This window comes from Eulemur rufifrons, chromosome 6 (assembly GCF_041146395.1).
Source record: "Eulemur rufifrons isolate Redbay chromosome 6, OSU_ERuf_1, whole genome shotgun sequence".
NCBI classification, from domain to species: Eukaryota; Metazoa; Chordata; class Mammalia; order Primates; family Lemuridae; genus Eulemur; species Eulemur rufifrons.
Genome location: NC_090988.1, coordinates 64745294 through 64766847, shown reverse-complemented (window position 1 = coordinate 64766847; position 21554 = coordinate 64745294). Strand labels below are relative to the sequence as shown.

Sequence of the window (21554 nt, the reverse complement as noted above, 5' to 3'; positions counted from 1 at the left end):
TGATCATGGATTAAAAGAATTAATATCATTATGATGTTCCTATTACCCAAAATGATCTACAGATTCAATGTAATCCCTGTCAAAATTCCAAAGACATTTTTCAAAGAAATAGAAAAAATAATTCTAAAGCTCATATGGCACCACAAAAGACCCTGAGTAGCCAAAGAAATCTTAAAAACAACAAAGCTGGAGGCATCATACCTCCCGATTTCAAAATCTACTACAAAGCTATAGTAATCAAAACAGCATGGTACAGTCACAAAAACAGATATATAGGTAAATGGAACAGAATAGATGGCCCAGAAATATATCCATACATTTATGAACAACTGATCTTCAGCAAACAGGCAAAGAATACACAATGGGGAAAGGACAGTCTCTTCAATAAATGGGCATTGGGAAAATTGGATATCCACACAAAGAAGAATGAAAGTAGACCCTTATTACACCCCATATATAAAATCAATTCAAAATGGATTAAAGACTTTAAAAAAAGACCTGAAACTATAAAACAGCTAGAAGAAAACATGAGGGAACAGCTTCTTGACATTGGTCTAGGCAAAGATTTTTTTTTGATCTGACCCTAAAAGCACAGGCTACAAAAGCAAGAGATAGACAAATGAGATTACATCAAACTAAAAAGCTTATTACAACAGCAAAGAAAACAATTAACAGAGTGAAGAGACAACCTATAGAACGGGAGAAAATATTTGTAAACCATGTATCTAATAAGGAGTTAATATACAAAATATATAAAGAACTCAAACAATTCAATATAAAGGAAATAAATAATCTGAATAAACAATGGGCAAAGAATGCCAAGACATTTCTCAAAAGCAGACATACAAATGGCCAATAAGTACACTAAAAAATGCTGAACATCTCTAATTATCAGGGAAATGCAAATCAAAACCACAAGGCAAAAATATAACCTCACATCTATTAGGATGGCTATTAACAAAAGACAAGAGGTAAGTGTTAGTGAGGATGTGGAGAAAAGGAGATACTAGTACACTACTGGTAAGACCATAAATTAGTACAATCATTATGGAGGCTTCTGAGAAAATTAAAAATAGAATTACCATATGATTCAGCAATCCCATTACTGGATATATACCCAAAGGAAATGAAATCAGTATGTTGAAGAGATATCTGCACTCCCATGTTCACGCAATATTATTCACAATAGTTAAGATATGGAATCAACCTAAGTGTCCATCAATGGATGAACAGATAAAGAAAATGTGGTATATATACACAGTGGAATGCTATTCAGACTTTAAAAAGAAGGAACTCCTCCTGTCATTTGCAACAACATGGATATACCTGGAGAACATTATGCTAAGTGAAATAAGCAATGAGCAGAAAGATGAATACTACATGATGTCACTTACATGTGGCATCTTAAAAAAGTTAAACTCATAGAAGCAGAGAGTAAAATGGTGGTTACCAGGTGGCCTGGAGGAAAAGGGTATAGGGAAGATGTTTGTCAAAGGATACAAAATTCCATTTAGACAGGAGGATTAAGTTCAGGAGACCTATCACACAACATATGACTATAGTTAATAATGATGTACTGTATACTTGAAAATTACTGAAGAGTAGATTTTAGTGTTCTTACCACAATAAATTATAAATATGTCAGGTAACAGATGTATAGATTAGCTTGATTTAGCCATTCCACAATATATATATTAAAACATATTGTACATAATAAATATGTTTTTTCAATGAAAAATAATTACATTTTTAAAAAGAAAGAAAAAATGAATAAACAACACACAGAATGGGAATTAATAGTTGCAAATCATAAATCTAATATGGGACTTGTATATAGAAAATATAGAGAACTCTTAAAACTCAATAATAAAAAGACAAATGACCTAATTAACAACGGGCAAAAGACTCAACAGACATTTCTCCCAAAAAGATATACAAATAGCCCGTAAGCACACAAAAAGATGCCCAACATCATTAGCTGTTAAGGAAAAGCAAATTAAAGCCACAAAGAGCTACCACTTTACACCCACTAGGATAGTCATACCAAAAAGGTACATAATAACAAAAAGTGGCAAGGATGCAGAGAATTTGAAATCTTCGTACATTATTGGTTGGATTGTAAAATAGTTTGGAAGCTCCTCAAAATGTTAAACCTTGTGACCCAGCAATTCCATAACCAGGTATATATCAAGGAAAAATGAAAATATGTCCGCACAAAAACTTGTGCATGAATCTTCATAGAAGCATTGTTTATAATAGCCCAAATGTGGGAAGAACACAAATGTCTATCAACCATATATTGGCTGGTAGGAGAATGAGAGAGGAAGAAAATATTGCTTAATATATAAAACAAAAACATATCAAAGCAATGAGTAAAATACATATAGCTATTATAGACTTCATTTCTGTGACTTATCACATAACTTACTTGGAATTTATCATTTTGTTACTTCACCACTCATTCCATGTTCCCTTTGTCCTTATCTCTGTCCTGCCAAGCAGGATGAATACCAAAAAAATTGCCTGAGTACATCATAGTTAACATGCTAAAAACCAATAGCAAAGTAAAAAGGAACATATTAGGAGCACAGTATATTTACATATTTCCTTTCTCAATAAGACCTAAGGCTGACATGTCAACAGAAACTATGAAATTCAGATAATGAAGAATGATATCTTCAAATGTGCTGAAATATAAAAATATTCTAAGATAAAATTAAGACACCTACAACAAAAAAGCTGAAAAAAAATGTTCTCTGATGGAAGCACAGAACTGCTGAAAGGAATCAAGGGCACTGGAAAGAGTAAATACAGATGGCAGACAAAAATGAACCAGTGACATAGAGCAAATCCATTAAACAAATATTGGCAGTACTTCAGACTCACCTACCAAAATGTAAAGCAACAATTGAGTCTATGACATTTACACTGATCAGTATTATAATACTATTTCTAAGGTATTGGTAACTGAGCAAATTCTATCCTGATATATATCTCTTATTGGAGTATTCCCTCTACCTTTTCATAAGCTAGAATAAGAGAACTATGAATATCATAATTCATTATAGTTATATAAATAATTGTATTTATGATGAGAAATATTATTAGGTTTTTTCTTTTTTGTTCCATAATTCTTCCTACCCTGAGAATTACTAGCTTTTTTGGAAGCAAAATTTTCATGTTTACAAGGAATTTTTAATATCATCATTTAAATACTTATGTGAGGCTTTAAACATGTTCCCTTTGGTTTGGGAATGTTATATATTTTAAATGTACATGATACACTTGAAACAAAAACAAAACCAAGAATTAAAAAAAAAAGCCAAGGAATGATTATCATAATATTCAGGATAGTGGCTAGTTCAGTGGGAAATCAACAGGATGGGACAGAGAAAGAAACATGACAGACCCCACTACTGGATCTTAATCAACCTCCTAAGATGGGTAGCAGGTTTAAAATTTTTCATGTCATTATGCATCAAAACTTACAGTCCTTTATATGTACCAAAGGTTACTTAAAAATTTTTTAAAGAGCAGAGGTAATAAAATGAGAGAGCTTGATTTATTGCTCCTAATAAAATCACTAAGAGAGATTTGTGGACAGAAGTACCTGTTTCGTTTCCTGTTCCATGATCATTGTGGATCTGCTGTAAGCCAGGAATCGGCCGTGTTGTCAGATACCAAACTGCATGTAGGACATCTGTGGCATGTATACGATTGTGATCTAAAGTCACCAAAATGTTTTATAAAAATGGTCATTCTGCTAGGTTTGACATAGGACATTTTTAAAGTACAAGAATTTTCTAGTTATATTTTATATCCTCATAAATAAAATGTGTAACTTAGAATAATTTCCCACAACTGTATTTTGTTTCATTTTTAAAGTCTCTTGATGTGTTAGAAAGTTCTCTTTTAAAAACTTTCACATATACTATGGCAACATAGTAAAGGGGCCAAAGAAAAGGCAGGGTAACCTAGGATAATTGAAAGGCATTGGAAAATTTTCTTAAGGTTACTATTTTGTGGCTTTTAAAAAAATATCATGTAATAAGTGCATTATGGAGACACACGTTTGCACATAAAACAGTTACAAATTCTGGATACCTATATTTTTGCCAAAAATAAATAAATAAACAGTTAAAAAATACCTATGTCTCAGGTTTGCTATAAGAATTAAATGATAAATGATATGTGAAAGCATCCAGAACAGTGTCTGATCAATAAAACATTGGTTTACTGAAATTCCACTATGTGAAAAGTCAATATGATATAGTATAAAGAGTATAGGTTTTAGTAGTCAGACAGACCTAGAACTGAAACCCAGCTTCGGTATCTAGTTTTATGATTTTGGGAAAGATCTTTTTCAGTTTACTTCTCATCCATAAAAGGTAGATAATACAACCTTTCCAACAGATTAAATAAGGCAACCTAGGTGAATCTAATGATTATAGTTATAGCAGATATCCAATAAAAACTCAACACTTCACCAATATTTAATGAATAGCTACAAGATAGCATTAGTAGATAATATAATACTAAGTGTTCAGGCTATAGACATCCCATTATGTCAATCCACTAGGAGCTTAATTATTACTAATACAATCATCATCTTTTATTGACCATATACTATGTGTCATCAATTCTAATATATGCTTTACATGAATTATTCTTATACTATTATCATTCCCTATGGAGTAGGTACTATTAATATTCTCATTTACAAATTTGTAAACTAAAGTTTAGAAAAGTTAAGTCCAGAGTTGGTTTTCTTAACTAATATATCCTAACTGAAGGTGACACTGAACATTCCTTAACACATTTCTTTCCATTCTGCTTCCCTTACATTCCATCTTAACGTATCCCTATATTCCATTTATAAAATTCAACCACTTTTTGAAATGTATAATTTATAAGTGGAAAAATAGTATATATAACTCATCTTAAATGATTAAACATTATTAATGAGTTATGCCAATGCAAGAAAAATTAAATAATTTTTATGAATACTACAGATATTGATATAATTGATTTCCCAAATAATGTGTCCATAAGGAGCAATATTGTAGACTATACATAAAAAAGCCATATCTTTTCCTAATATGAAACTCAAATTATAGTCAATCATAAAATCAGTTATTAAAAATTATTCCATAAATCAGAATGCATTTAAAAATAGAAATTCTGGCCGGGCGCGGTGGCTCACGCCTGTAATCCTAGCACTCTGGGAGGCCGAGGCGGGTGGATTGCTCAAGGTCAGGAGTTCGAGACCAGCCTGAGCAAGACCCCGTCTCTACTAAAAATAGAAAGACATTATATGGACAACTAAAAATCTATATAGAAAAAATTAGCCGGGCATAGTGGCGCATGCCTGTAGTCCCAGCTACTCGGGAGGCTGAGGCAGTAGGATCGCTTAAGCCGAGGAGTCTGAGGTTGCTGTGAGCTAAGCTGACGCCACGGCACTCACTCTAGCCTGGGCAACAAAGTGAGACTCTGTCTCAACAAAAAAAAAAAAAAAAAAAAAAAAAATAGAAATTCTATGGATAAATTTTAAATATTTTTAAAGTGAAGAATTTTCTGAAACTCTTGACTGACTTAATATTACCAAACATTTAAAAAGCTAAGACAAATAATTATTAACATACAAAGATGTTAATATATAAATTATATATTAACTATTAATATATAAATTAGGTGAAAAAGCAGATTATAGATATATACCAATATTATGATCCCCTTTAAAAAAATAAATTTATAGAAGAAGAAATTCTTGAAGGATATATACTAATATGTTAATAGCAGCCAATTAATTCTAGCTAGCATAATACAGATTTTCTTTTAAATCTTTATTTAAAAATTTTCCAAACATGTAGTTTTAAAAGTGTTTAAGGGACCATCTAAAGAGAAAGATAATAAAGAGTTTCAAAACCAGTATTACTTGTACTTAAATAATAAGATGTTAATACTTACAAGGAATGTCTCGATAGCCATCTTCTAATGCACAAAAATACTTCACAAATTGTTGAGTGGGAATTTTAAATATGTCCAATAAACCAGTGTCTTGAAATAAGGTGTACATGACCTAAATGTCAATTAAAATACAGTTCACTTTGAAAATCAGAATTCCTATTTGTAGCTGAGTATGTTTTTGTGATTTGCATTTAAGAATGTTAACTATGTGTATGCCTTAGAGTTAATAATTCACTAAAAACTTTCCCAGAATTAATTCTTTCCAAAAAATAAGAAAGGAAGAACATCACCCTAAAGCCCCTGAAAACCAAAAAAGGCTTACCACACATACTATGTCCCTATTTTAAAATTTTTCCATTTTTCTCTTTAGCAATTTATTCATAATTTACTAAAGGGCATGTGAATTCTATTCTAGTCCTAGCCTAGTTGTTAAAAAAAAAAGTCAGAACAGTATCATATTTATCACATTTGTCTCTTTAAGGATGTCAATGAGATGAACTTATATGTCTTCTACATAATTTATCCTTATGTTTTTGCATTTCATAAATAAGATATTAAAGTAATTAACGAGAGTTATATTTTGGGAATGTTAATCCAATGCTGTTATATGGATCTATCAGATAGATACGTGAGTCAAAGTGGTAAAATGGAAGCATATTTCCATGGTTCTAGCATGAAATGAATCATCTGGCCTTAGGTAAGGAATAGGCAAGTGAAAAAAATGAAGCGTAAGTTTTAGTGGTTAGAACTAGATCATTTTCACTTTCTTTCAACCTCAAAATTCAACAAAATATAAATCTTTATTACTTCTTTAGCCTAAATTAAAAACCATTAATATGGTCAAATACATTTTTCATTTATATATGTAATTGTATAATCTATATATAATATTATATATAATATAGAATTATTTTGTATATATTTGGGTTTTATGAAAAATAAATAATTCAATGAACAATGTCATTGTTGAATGAATGCCTAAAGCAATATTATGATATTTAGATTTTGCTTTTTATAAAGACTTAAGAAAAAATTAATTTACAGTAAAAAAGTAGAGATTTGAAAACAAACCTGACTGAGAATCCTTCCTGATTTTTCTCCCATCTTTTCTACAAGTTCAAAAATTTGAAAATTCCAGTTGCTCATCTTTTCTATTAATGAGTCATAATCTTCTACTAAAATCCAGTCCAGTGATACTTCCTGTTCAACCTGCACACGCAGGAAGACAACAACTTTATTTTACCTTTTATAAATATTGTTAAACTCACATCTAAATGAGAACACTTAAAATTGAACATTTATTTGAAAAAGGTCAGTACCATTGTGTGTAATGGTTATTTTCAAATACACTCTTATCTGTACTTCCTACCTCTTCTCTTTGTAGAATGCTATCTTCAGACAACTATAAACATGTCTCCTGGGCATAAGAAGACTTACTAACCTACTTACATTACTCTTATAAAAATATTATATTTCCAAATCACTACACAAATCTAAAATCCATTATTTTCTTTTTAGAAGTTATAGGTATCAAAGGGTAAGAGAAAAAAATTTATATCCTTATAGGGGCATTTATGACCAAGATAACTTGCCAAAAGAAATGGATGGGTGTTTTTGTCCTAAAAGCTTAAATTTTTAACTTTAAGAATAAAAATATATTGCTATTATAAGTAATTATTTTCATTGTTTTTAATAACTGTGTATATGTTTTCTATACTTTAAAATATACAATTAAGAAACTATTAGAATAGAAAATAATATATCTACAATGAAATAAATAAAATATATCCATTTAAAAATGAAGGCTGTTTGTTGCTCTTGTATAATAGGTTTAGAACAAATACTGTATTATTTGAAACCCAAGCAATATCTCAGTTATAGTAATTTCTCAGTTAATAAAAATTTAAATACCATTACATTAAAAATCTTGTTCTGGGCAAAAATAATGAAACCAGTACTAACTAGTATTATATTTCACCTTAACATAATCATATTGAAAGTTTATCTTTTACATTTGGTTGCTGTTCATTCTGTGCCTCTTCTGGTAGGCGATTATCACCTTCTAAAAATAATTTTCTGCAGTCTCTCTTCTCTGTTTCCTCTTCTTGTGCAGTTTCCGTAAGGTTAAATGATTCTTTTGAGAAAACGTTTTCTTCTTCACCTTTCAAAAAAATGTATAGTAATAAATAGGAATATAATTTGCCTCATGTGTACAGCTCTATAATAAAAATGGTTACGTGTGAAAAATATTCAGATAAAGTGAACCATAACAAAGTTCCATCTAAATTAAGTTGCATCTTGCTGGACTATTTTGCCCAGGTACCTTGTTCTTAGGCAACACACACATTTCCAGTGTTAGACTCATCTTATATATCTACTCATGGATGAAAGAGAAGAAGAGTGGATATTCTTTATAAAAGCAAGAAACAGAAAAAGTCAGTCCCTATCAATAGAAATTTTCTTATCAATTTTATGTAAACAGTTTCTAACATCTCTGAGTTTTAGACATAAAAACTCTAAATTCATAATTATAAGTAAATGAGATTAAGCCACATATAAAACTTAAACCAGAATATCTTGAATTGTGAGTTATTTCTCTGACAATGTGATTAATAATATTCTTTTTCTCCAATCACATGGAAAAAGGGAGCAGCATTGGTAGATAAATAGTATTCATTCACATGTTAGTAAACATTCATATTCATTCTATTTGTGATACCCTAAATAGGGAACTTTACCCAAATCCATAAGTAGTGGAATAAATAAATAAAGTGTGTATATAGTCACACAACTAAACATTACAGAACAAAGAGAATGAACTACAGTATGAATGGTTCTTATATATAAATGGTTCTTACATATTATATTAATTAATTATAATATTAATTAATATATATTGACTACAGTATGAATGATTCCTATATATATTAATGCTCCCTGAAGGAAGCCAGGCACAAAGGTACATATTCTGTGATTTTCTTTATGAAAAGTTTAAAAGCATACGAAAACTGATACATATGACTATTGAAAGAAAGGAAAATCATTGTCTTTGGAGGATATTGGCTGGAAGGGGACATAAAAGGTAATTTTGAGGTACTGGTAATATTTTGTTTCTTGATCTGGGTGCTGATAGCACAGTGTATGAAAATTCACCAAACTATAGACTCATGATCTGTGTACTTTTCAACATGCAGAATTTTTAAAATTTGGGGTTTTTTCTTTAGTAAAGAGAGTTCTTAAGAGTAGTCATTGGAATTGAGTTTCAGAAGAAATAGGTCCAAACCCTGATTTTTGTACTTAATAATGGTAAGCTTTTTCCCCCAGTATAATGTGGATGATGATACCCCTATTGCTAGATGTTACACATAATAGGTTATCAATAAATGTTAGTTATATCTGAATCTAATAAACTGAATATATTAAAAAATCATTGATGATGATCACGAAGTATTATTGTTGGAAAAATAATTTTTCCAACTGAAAAACATTTATTTTAAGAAATGAAATTTAGAAAATTCAAGCACTCTTTGTAAGTTAAGGCAGTAACTACAATGATATTCTAAAATAGCAGTTAATCTAAAAATTGTTGGCATTTGAAGTATATTACATAATTTATTTTTTAATGATATGAATTCCTAATAACTATATCTTACGGATAATAAAAACAGTTGAGATAAATGTAGCATTTCTTTTCCAAAGATGCCTGAAACACTATCTCTTATCCCATACACTTTTCTGAAATGAATTCTTACCACTCCTCCATCAAGAGAGTGCCTTTATTTAACAACTACCTCAAATCTCAACAAGCCTCATGATCGCTCTGATTAACAGAATTGACACTTTGTTCTGCATTGAGCCATTAATTGGACTGGCAGCTTCCACTTTCTCTTCTCTAGGAATACAGCCAACAAATTGGAAGATGCCAATGGAGGGGCCATATTTAGATGGACTGGTCAATAGCTAACAGGCACATGAGTAATGTATCTTGGAAATTCAGCCCAATCAATGCTTCAGATGACTGTTGCTGGAGTATAGCTCAGTGGTATAGAGCATTGACTACAGATGACTGATGCCCTGGCCAAAAACTGACTGCAATTACAATAAAGTCTTCAAGTGAGAATATCCCAGCTGAGATCAGTCAACCCACAGAACTATGAGACTTAATAAATTTTTATTCTTTTTAAAAAGCTTTATTGAGGATACTTACATACTATTAAAATGTACTCTTTGTAAACTGCCTTAGTTTGGGATGCTATAACAGAGTATCATAGACTAGGTGGTTTATAAAAAATAGAAATTTATTTCTCACAGTTCTAGAGGCTGGAAGTCTGAGATTAGGGTGCCAGCATGGTCAAGTTCTGGTAAGAGTCCTGTTTCAGTCTGCAACTACCAAGTTCTCATTGCATCCTCACGTGGTAGAAAAAAGGGATAGAGAGCTTTCTGGAGTCCCTTTTACAAGGGAACTAATCCCATTCATCAGGACTCCACCTTCATGACCTAATTACCTCTGAAAGGCCCCACCTCCTAATACCAAAACATTGTGGGTTAGGATTTTGCAATGAATTTGAGGGGAACACAAACATTCATCCAATTACAATTTTAGTAAATTTACAGTTATGCAACCATCATGCCAATCCAGTTTTAGACATTCTCATTAACCCAAAATGTTCCCTTACGACCAATTATGGTTAATCCCTCTTCTCACCTTAGGCAACAACTGTTCTGATTATCATCTCTATAAATTTGCCTTTTGAGAATTTTGTATAAATGTAATCATATAATACATAATCTTTTGAGTCTGGCATCTTTTACTTAGAATAATGTTTAAAGTTCATCCCTGTTGCAGTTCATCCCTGTCCCATGTATCAGAAGTTCATTTCTTTAATTGCTAAATAGAATTCAATTGTAAGTATATATCATATGATGTTTATTTATTCACAAGTTGATGGATATTTGCATTGTTTCCAGCTTTGCACTATCATGAATATGTTATAAACATTTACATACTTTTCTCTAAGTACTCATATGGTTTCTCTTGGGTAGATTTTTAGCTGTGGTATTGCTGCGTTATATGGTAAATTTATGTGTTTAGAAGTTAGCCTTGGCCGGGCGCGGTGGCTCACGCCTGTAATCCTAGCACTCTGGGAGGCCGAGGCGGGTGGATCACTCAAGGTCAGGAGTTCGAGACCAGCCTGAGCAAGAGCGAGACCCCGTCTCTACTAAAAATAGAAAGAAATTATATGGACAACTAAAAATATATATATATATAGAAAAATTAGCCGGGCATGGTGGCGCATGCCTGTAGTCCCAGCTACTCGGGAGGCTGAGGCAGGAGGATCGCTTGAGCCCAGGAGTTTGAGGTTGCTGTGAGCTAGGCTGACGCCACGGCACTCACTCTAGCCTGGGCAACAAAGTGAGACTCTGTCTCAAAAAAAAAAAAAAAAAAAAAAGAAGTTAGCCTTCAAAAATACTGCCAAAATGTTTTTGAGAGTGGCTATATCATTTTACATTCCCATCAGCATTGCACACGGGTCTCAATTTCTCTGCATCCTTGTCAGCACTTCGTACTGTTAGACTGACTGTCTTTTGATTGTAACTATGCTAGTTTAAGTGTAGCAGTATTTCAATGTAGTATTAACTTTTATTTCCCCAATGATTAATGATGTTTATCATCTGTTCATGTTTTAGTTACTCATTCATTTACCTCCTCCAAATTACTTTCACCAAAATATCTAAAATCTTTTGTCCATTTTTTAACTGAGTAGTTTGACTCACTGAGTTGTAAGAGTTCTTTATATATTGTGGATATAAGTCCTTAATCAGATGTATAATTGCAAATATTTTCTCTCAATGTGTGGTTTCTTTTCATTTTCTTACTGGTGTCTTTTGAAATCCAAATTTTAAAATTTTGCTGAAGCCCAATTTATCATTTTTTTTTCTTTCATAAATTGTGCTTTCAGTATCCTATCTAAGAATGCTTTACTCACCCAAGGTCAGAAAGACTGTGTCCTATATTTTCTTCCAGAAGTTTCATGGTTTTAGTTCTTACACTCTACTTTGAGTTAATTTTTGTGTATGTGGTGAGGTAAGGATCCAAGTTCTATTTCTGGCAGGTGGATATCTAATTGTCCTGGAACCATTTGTTGAAAAAAAAAGAAAAACAACTATCCTTTCCCTTTTGAATTGTCTTGGCTTCTTTGTCAAAAGTCAATTGACTACAAATGCAAGAATTTTCCTTTGGACTCTCAGATCTCTTCCACTGATTTATAAGCTCTTCTCTGTGCCAGTACCACAATGGCTTAATTATAGTGGCTTTATAATAAGTTTTCAAATCAAGTAGTGAAAGTCCTCCAAATTTGTTCTTTTTCAAATTTGTTTTGGCTACTGAGAGTCATTTGTATTTCCATACAAATTTTAACACCAACTTGTCAATTTCTACCCCCTCCCCCAAAAAAAGCCTGCTGGAATTTGAGAAGAATTACTTGAATTTATAGCTCAATTTGGAAGAATTACCATGTTGACAATACTGAGTCTTCCAATCTATAACTATAAAATTGCCTCTCAATTTATTTAGATTTTCTCTAATTTCTCTCAGCAATGTTTTACAACCTTCAGTGCATAAATCTTACACTTATTTGGTGAAGTTTATTCCAACTACTTATTCTTTTTGATACTATATGAATGGAAAAAGGTCCTCTTAATTTCAATTTACAATGGTTCATTGCTAATATACAGAAATATAATTGATTTCTGTATACTGATCTTGTATCTTGTGATTTTGCTAAACTTGCTTCTTGGTTCTAGTAGTGTATATGTGTATTCTTTGGGATTTTCTATGCAAAGGATCATATTATTTGTAAATAGGAACAGTTTTATTTCTTTCTTTAAATTCTGGATGGCTTTATTTATTTATTTAGTTAGTTTCTTTCTAATTTCCCTGGCTAGACTCTCTGGTACAATGTTGAATAGAAGTGCTGAGAGCAAAAATCCTTAATCTTAATCTTAGGGAGAAAGTACCAATCTTTCTTCATTAAGGATGGTTACTGTGTGTTTTCCAAAGATATCCTTTATCACATTGAGGAACTTCTCTGCTACTACTAGTTTGAATATTTTTATCATAAAAGAGTATTGGATTTTGTCAAGTACTTTTTCTGTATCTATTGAGATTATTATGTGGTTGTTATTCTATTACTGTGGTGTATTAAATTGACTGATTTCCTAATGTTCAGCCACTTTTGCATTACTGAGATAAATACCATTTGGTCATAATGTGACCTTTTAACATTGCTGGATTCAGTTTGCTAGTATTTTTGTTAAGGATTTTTGAAATCCTTAACAAAGGATTTAGAAATATTGGTCTGTAGTTTTCTTGTGATGCTGTTGTCTGGTTATGATGTCAGGGTCTCATGCATGAGTTGGAAAGTTTTCCCTCCTCTTCTTTTTTTTGGAAGAGTTTGTGAAAGACTCATCTTCATTTTTCTTTTTTAACAACCCATTAAATGTAAAAAACAACCAAAAAAGCCCTATTGAACTGCACACTTTAAAAGGGTGGATTTTGTGGTATGTGAAGGGATATAAGCTTGGTAATCCCTGAATGGGCCTATTTCTGGTTTACCTTTTTTCCTAGGGTGCAACACTTCAGAGTTTACCAAGTTATCCGTGCCATGGCAAGCCTTTAACTCCAATCTTTGTCTCCCTACTCCCATGAAGCTACTAAAAACACTGTTCATCCTATCAGTCATTGGCCCCTCTGGAATCGGTACATACCCTACTGGTAGCCTCAAACTTCAGGCTCACGTTCTTGGACTTTTATTCTCCTCTAGATCTTGTACTGGTAATTCTTAGGAGCTTGTTAGTTCTTGAATGGCTTCAAGTAGACTTTTAAAAAAATAACTTGTCCAGCTTTTGTCGCTGCCCTTAGGGGGAATGTTGGTCTGAGTTACCTGGTTCATTATTACTGGTAGTTTGCATCATCAATTTTTTAAGGTTATAAAGCAACTATGATTTTGTCAACAATATTTCTTGTTTGAGAATATAAAATGTTTCAGAATGATATAACTGACCAGATTTTAAAATAACTCCTCTCTATGCCATAAAAAATTTATGCAAATATATCTAGGCTTAGATTGTATAGTATAAATTTGTGTTAAAATAAATAATTTCACTATTTATGAACACTAGCCATAAACTAAGAAGACTACATTCATTTGTACAACACATTTTTATTCTTCAAGATACTTTCACCATCTATTATTTATAATTTGTTCTTAATAATTCCTATGACATAGCTAAATTATAATATTTATTTTAAAGATGGATAAACTGAAATTAAACTCAATCATTTGTCCATTCTAAAAAACATTGTAAGAAATTGCTCTTAAACTCAAATATATGACTTTTGCAATCTCACCTGATTTTCCACTATGGCATTCTGTACCATCTGATTCAGATGTTGAAACATATTTCAGTATTTGATGTCCACAGCTTGTAGAATAAAATAGATAAATATATATGATAAATGAGGTAATTTTTTTACCTAACCATAATTAGAAAATCTGCTTAAATTTTAATCAAGATCCCAAGCACAACACATGCTAATATTCCAATCTCTATAAACTTAAAAGGCTTTATCCTAGAAAGCATCTGTGTGTCCCTGAAGGAAATAACACATTTTTCAAAGTCAACATTGAGGTCTGAGGTAAACTCTTATTACTATCAAAGCAGAAAGAAGATTAAGCACCATATGAACTGGTATTATGAATAGGCACTAAAGTAGTGTATACTAAAATAATTCTCTCAATATTACTGATATCTTATGATGAGTAGAATACTATTATATTTCACTTCAGATGGAGACCATTTAATTAGAAAATTAACAGTAGCACTGAAATAAGAAAAGGTTTATTTAGAATAAAAACTACTAGATTAAGAAGAGGATATCTCTTTAATCCATCATCTAGTTATAAGACAGAACTAGAAAACTGGTAATATTAATATTTTATTAAAATACAGTACTTCCTCACATAATGTCATTGATAGGTTCTTGAAAATTGAGACTGTAAGCGGAATGACTTACAGAAGATCCTTGAATAATGTCATTTCATTAAAACATTGATGAGAAAAAAAATTGGTTTCATTATAGGTCATGTAGGTTAAAGCTGCAGCATCCAAGAACCTATCAATGATGTTGAGGACCTACTTTAACTTACATTTTGAAACAGAAATAATAAACAGTTGGGAAACTTACCTGTTACACAGATTGCTTTCAGAATTTCTAAATTGCTGATACAAATCTGGTGTATTGGGTACACTGCCCAGAGATCTGTGTAAAATAACGCTTGGCTTATTAAAAAAATCAGCAGTATCAGGAAATTCTATAGGTGATCTATTAGTTAGAGAGCCAGCAGACATTAGTCCATGGCTGGGAGAATTCACAGGATTCAGGCTGGATAAAGCACCTTAAAAAATTAAGAGAGAAGATAGATAAATATATATGTGTGTTTATTATATATGTCTGTGTTTTTATAAAGAATACTTTCCTTCTTTAAAGAAAGCAAAGTATTTACAATTAAATGATATAATAAATTTCTACATGGGGCTTCAAGACATTCCAGGAATTTAAGCAAGATTTGTCATATTTATCAACATCAATGACTGTTGAGTAAACAACTGGCAGAATAGCACACAACAGGTAAATAAATAGTAAGAGTCTGACTAGAATGTACATACTGCCTGGCACAAATTATCCTAATTCATATTGGTCTTATCTTTCACATTTTGTGTCCCTACCAGCTTGATTATCTACATAAGCAAAGCAACTCTACCAGATTTTACTGAATTTTTTTCAATTCAGTAAAATTCAATTTTATTGAAAAACTAAAGTTCTTAATAGCATTAAGCAAGTTGAGGATATGCTAAAATTGTATGCTAACACAGTGGCAGAACCCTTTACAAACTGCATCCAAATATTTCCAGCTCATTCACTCACTCAACAAATATTTGAAAGACTATTATATGCTAGAAATGTGCTGGATTTCACAAAGAAGATAAAGATACTATCCCAGTGATATGTGTGGGCCTCATCCAAGCAGTTTAAAGCCTTAAGAGAAAAGACTGAGGCCTCCCCAGAGGCACTATTTTTTTATTGTACTGTATTGTATATATTTAGGGTGCAGAACATGATGTTTTGCTATACACATACATAGAGAAACGGTTACCACAGTCAAGCAAATTAACATATTCATCATCTCAGTTACTTTACGTGTGTGTGTTTGTGTGTGTATGTGTGGTAAGAGGACCTAAAATCTATTCTCTTAGCAAATTTCCAGTATACAATAAAATATTATTAACTATAGTCCTCATGCTGTACATTAGATCTCTATACTTATTCATCCTATACATCTACAACTTTGTACCATTTGACCTACATCTCCTCATTTCCACCAACCCTGCCCCAGCCCCTGGTGACCACCACTCTACTCCCTGTTTCTATGTATTCAACTTTCTTTTTTAGATTCCCATGTAATAGATCTCATGTAGTATTTTTCTTTCTGTGTCTGACTTATTTCACTTAACATAATGTCCTCTGGGTTTATCCATGCTATCACAAATGACAGGATTTCCTTATTCATTAAGGCTGAATAGCATTCCATTTTGCATATATACCACATTTTCTTTACCCATTCATCCACTGATGAATAGTCAGGTTGTTTGCATAGTTTGGCTATTGTGAATAATACTTCAATGAGCATGGGAATGTAGAGAGCTCTATGAGGCGTTTTTTTCATTTCCTTTGGGTATATATCCAGAAGAAAAATTGCTGGGTCATATGGCAATTTTTTCTTTAATTTTTTGAGAAACCTTCATACTGTTTTCCATAATGGCTGCACTGTTTGCATTCCCAACAGTGTAAAAGGGTTCCCTTTTCTCCACACCCTTGCCAACATTTGTTATCTCTTATAGCTTTGACATTTATATTTGAATCTATGATGTATTTTGAATTAATTTTTGAGTACAGTGAGAGTATTCATTCTTTTGCTAGTACAAATACATATGCACTTGTCCTAACACCATCTGTTGAAATCACTATTCATTCTTCATTGAATTATCCTGGCATCCTTGTTGAAAATCACTTGCCCATAAATGTAAAGGTTTATCTCTGGACTCACAACTCTATTCTATTGAATTGAAATATCCTTATGCTAGTACCACACTGTCTTGATTACTATAGTGTGGCAGTAAGTTTTAAAATTTGGAAGTATGACTCTTCCAATTTTTTTCTTCATTTTTATTAAAGAACTCGTTTGGCTATTCTGGAGCCCTTGCGTGTCCATACGAATTTTAGCATTAGATTGTCAATTTCTGCAAAGAATCAGGTCAAATATTTATAAAGACTGTGTTGAATCTAGAACACTCAGGGGAATATTGCCATCTTAACAATATTAAATCTTTTAATCCATGAACATGGAACATATTTCCAGTTACTTAGGTCTTCTTTAATTTCTTTCAACAATGTTTTATATTTTCATTGAAAGGCTTTGCATTGTTTTGTTACATTTATTTCAAAATATTTTCTGATGCTAATGGTAAATGAAATTATTTTCTTAACTTCAGTTTGGGATTGCTCATTGTTAGTGGATAGAAATAAAATGGATTTTTGTATACCCTGCTACATTGAACTTGCTTATTGGTTATATTATGTTTCAGTAAATTTCTTAGGATTTTATATATACAAGATCATGCCATCTGCAAATACAGTTTTACTTCTTCCTTTTATTCTTTTTTACCTAATTGCTTTAGTTAGAACCTACAATCCAATATTGAGTAGAAGTGACAATTATTTTATATTTATTAAAATAATGTTATAACTTTATTTCATAATTTCTAATTACATATATTCTCTCTGGTGAGACACTGTTGTCATACTCTTCTTAAATATTTCAGATATGGTTTCCTCTGGTTCTTTAAACATATTTATAAAGGCAGATTTACAGTCTTTGTCTATTTAAGTCCAAAATCCAAGAACCTCAGAGAAATTTTCTGTTGGCTATTTTTTCCCTTGTGTACAAGGCAAAATTTTCTTCTATCTTTGCATGTTTCATAAATTTTTGTTGAAAATTGAACATTTTAGATAAAATATTATAACATCTCTGGTATCAGATCCCTCCCCCATCCAAGGCTTATTATGTTGTTGATTTTGTGTTTGTTTACTTCTTTCTGATTATTTGTTTAGTGACTTTCCTGGACTAATTTTGTAGATTCTGTTTTCTCTGCAGTATGCAGCCACTTAGTTCTCCACTAGCCTTTTTGTTTTTTTAAGTTCTTTTTTTTTTTTTTTTTTTTTGTTGAGACAGAGTCTCACTTTGTTGCCCAGGCTAGAGTGAGTGCCGTGGCGTCAGCTTAGCTCACAGCAACCTCAAACTCCTGGGCTTAAGCGATCCTACTGCCTCAGCCTCCCGAGTAGCTGGGACTACAGGCATGCGCCACTATGCCCGGCTAATTTTTTCTATATAGATTTTTAGGTGTCCATATAATGTCTTTCTATTTTTAGTAGAGACGGGGTCTCGCTCAGGCTGGTCTCGAACTCTTGACCTTGAGCAATCCACCCGCCTCGGCCTCCCAGAGTGCTAGGATTACAGGCGTGAGCCACCGCGCCCGGCCAAGTTCTTAATTTTATTTTTAAGCTTGGCTTCCTAAGAGTCATCCCTGGGTCAGTATAATTTAGAAGTCAGCCAATGGTCAATCAGATTTCTTTAAATTTCTTGCCTATGGTCTTCTAACCTTTGTAAAAGGAATCTGTATAAAAAGACACACCTTCAAACTTCAGGCAGTTTACAAGACAGCCTTAGCTTTCATTTCCTGCTTTTGCAGGCCTAAAGGTCAGCCACAGGTGAATGAATGGGGCCTTCTCCTTTCCCAGATCTTTCTTGAGTATGAACATAGCCTTATACATGTATGTAGCCTATTAGATCCCTAGGAATATGTCAGAGCTTTCCAAAGTTTGCTATGGTCACCTAATATATAGGATCTCCTTTAAATTCCCAGTCAGCTCTTGTTTCCCACAACTGAAATCATAGCCTCAGAGAGTCATGGTGTATTATTTTGGCAATTCCTGAAGGTAGGGCTTTTTCGCAGGGGGTGGGTAAGCTGAGCTCTGAGTCAAATCAAATAGCCACAATGCCGTTGGAATAAAAATTTTCCTGGGAGCTGTAAGTTTGGAAAAATATTTACTGTGTTCTAGAGATGATGCTTTTAAGGGAGCTCCAGGGAAGGTCAGACCTACCTGATGGCTGCAAAGCTGCTAGGTTTTGATTACTGTACCACTGAGCTGGGGAGAGAAGGGGAGATCAAAATAGCCCCAAATTAAAATGTCACAGAATCCAGTCTTACCAAGGTTCAGTAGTTTTCTTGGATAGAAAACTTCTAGTTTGTTCTCTGGCTTTTGGTAATTTCCAGAGTTTTGAAATGACTGATTCAGTGTGTTTTTTGTTTTAGCAGAAGAGTAAGATCTTCCCTCCGCCATTCCAGAAATTGATTTCTATATATTATTTTAATCCTTTGAAACTCACTGAGACTTGCTATAGTCAAACAAATGCTATATTATGATAAAATTGGTGTCTTTGGAAAACATAAGCATCCTACAAATGGCTGGGTGTAGCATTTTATCATCAGTTAATTGAAGTTTATTGATCATGTTGTTCAAATCTTTCATATATCTATACTATTTTGGTCTGCTATTCTACGAATTAATGAGAGTGGAGAGTTAAAATCTCCAAATATGAATGTGGACTTGTCTATTTCTCCCTTAGCTCTGTCAATTTTTAGTTCACTTATTTAATAGCTATGAGATCAGATCTATCTGTTCTTAGAGTATGCCTCATATAAAGAGGATATAGTTGAGTCTTATATTTTTAATTCATTCTGACAATCTCTGTATTTTAATTGGAATGTACAGTCCAATTTTTTATTGAAAACTAGACATTTCAGATAATATACTGTAACAACTCTGGTCAGATCTCTCCCTCTGCCCCTAGTGTGGAAATTTAATGTAATATAGCATGTTTAATCTACCGTGTTGCTATTTATTTTTCACTTTATCCTCCTGTTTTTGTTTCTTTTTCTTTTTTTGGATTATTCAAGTTTTTTTTTTTATCACGCTATTTTACCTCCCTTATTAGCATTTTAGTTATACTTTTTTCTATTATTCTTTTAATTGTCCCCCTGGATATTACAATGAACATTTTAAAATACTGATCTCTCTTAAATTAAAACTTTTTATTACTTCTTAATCATTGCTAGTACCTCATAGCAAGTATAAGTTCATTTACCCCTTCCTTTCCCTTTAAGCTATTGTTGCCATACATTTGACTTCTACCTATATTACAAATGCTACAAGAGAGTTATTGTTGTTTTTCTCATCAATATTTTCATATACTCACCCACCTATTTAGAATTACCAGTGCTTTTCATTTGTTCCTGCAGTTTCATTTGTTCCTGATTCAATCTGGATCATTCTCCTCCTACCTAAGAAACTTCCGTTATGAATCTTAGTAGTGTAGGCCTACCAGCAACAAAATTTTTCAGCTTTTGTTTGTTTGAAAAAAAAAAAAATTGTCCTTTTCTCTAGCTTCTTACCTGATTTAGTAAAAATATTTTTGCCAGCTTGACTGAGGTATAATTGATCAACAAAAATTGTATAATATTCAAGGTATACAACATGATGACTTGATTTGCACATATACTGTGAAATAATTACCATGATCACACTAATTAACGTATACATCACCATACTTGGTTACCATTTTGTGTGTGGAGGGGTAAGGACACTTTGGGAAAAAAAGTTTTATTTTGCTGTGATTTTTCAAGTATATTTCATTGGATAAAGAGTTCTATGTTGACAAGTTTTGTCCTTTCAACACTTCAAGTATGCCGTTTCATTGTCCTTGGTATCCATAGTTGCTATTAAGAAGTCATTGTCAGTACTATTGTTGCTCCCTGGAAAATAACCCTTTTCTGGTTACTTTTGAATTTTTTTTTCTATATTTTATAATTAAAGAGTTTGACTGATACATCTAGCTGTGATTTTCTCTATTTATCCTGCTTGTGATTCACTGAGTTTTATGAATTTGTTGGCTGCTTTCTTTTATTAGTTTTGGAAAATTATTCTGTCCTTTTTTCCCTTTCCCTTCTTTCTGGGACTATATTCACACATATTTTAGAACTTCTGACTGTGTCCAGTATGTTTCTTACACTTTGTTCTGTTCTTAAGTATTTTTCCCTTTCTGTGGTTCAGTTTGGATATTTTCTATTTCTCTGTCTTCAAGTTCACTATTTTTGTTTTCTGTTGTGTCCAATACACTCTTAAACTATCAAATAAGCTTCTAAATCAATCAAATGCATTTCTCAGCTCTAGACCATCCATCACTTCTTTTCTATGTGTTTCAGTTGTCTGTTCAAAGTATCCATTCATTTTACCCATCATTCCTTCTATTTCTTTTAAAACATCATTGTTATTTTGAAGACTATTAGATCCAGCATCAATATCATGCACAATATATGTAGATCTTTTTCTAGTGCCTGCTTTTCCT

General features: G+C 32.2%; 1 protein-coding gene across 3 annotated transcripts in view; it reads right to left on the bottom strand.

The window, feature by feature from the left end:
- The window catches only part of PDE3B (phosphodiesterase 3B), a 139604-nt gene that overhangs the window by 21210 nt on the left and 96840 nt on the right, over positions 1-21554 (bottom strand). For all 3 annotated transcript variants that reach the window (XM_069471174.1, XM_069471176.1, XM_069471175.1), the window contains exons 6-11: positions 15215-15425; positions 14378-14451; positions 7980-8128; positions 7039-7176; positions 5968-6079; positions 3611-3724 (exon numbers count right to left, since the gene is read on the bottom strand). In XM_069471174.1, coding sequence (XP_069327275.1) covers positions 3611-3724; positions 5968-6079; positions 7039-7176; positions 7980-8128; positions 14378-14451; positions 15215-15425 — 798 coding nt within the window. The remainder of the gene's footprint in view (positions 1-3610; positions 3725-5967; positions 6080-7038; positions 7177-7979; positions 8129-14377; positions 14452-15214; positions 15426-21554) is intronic.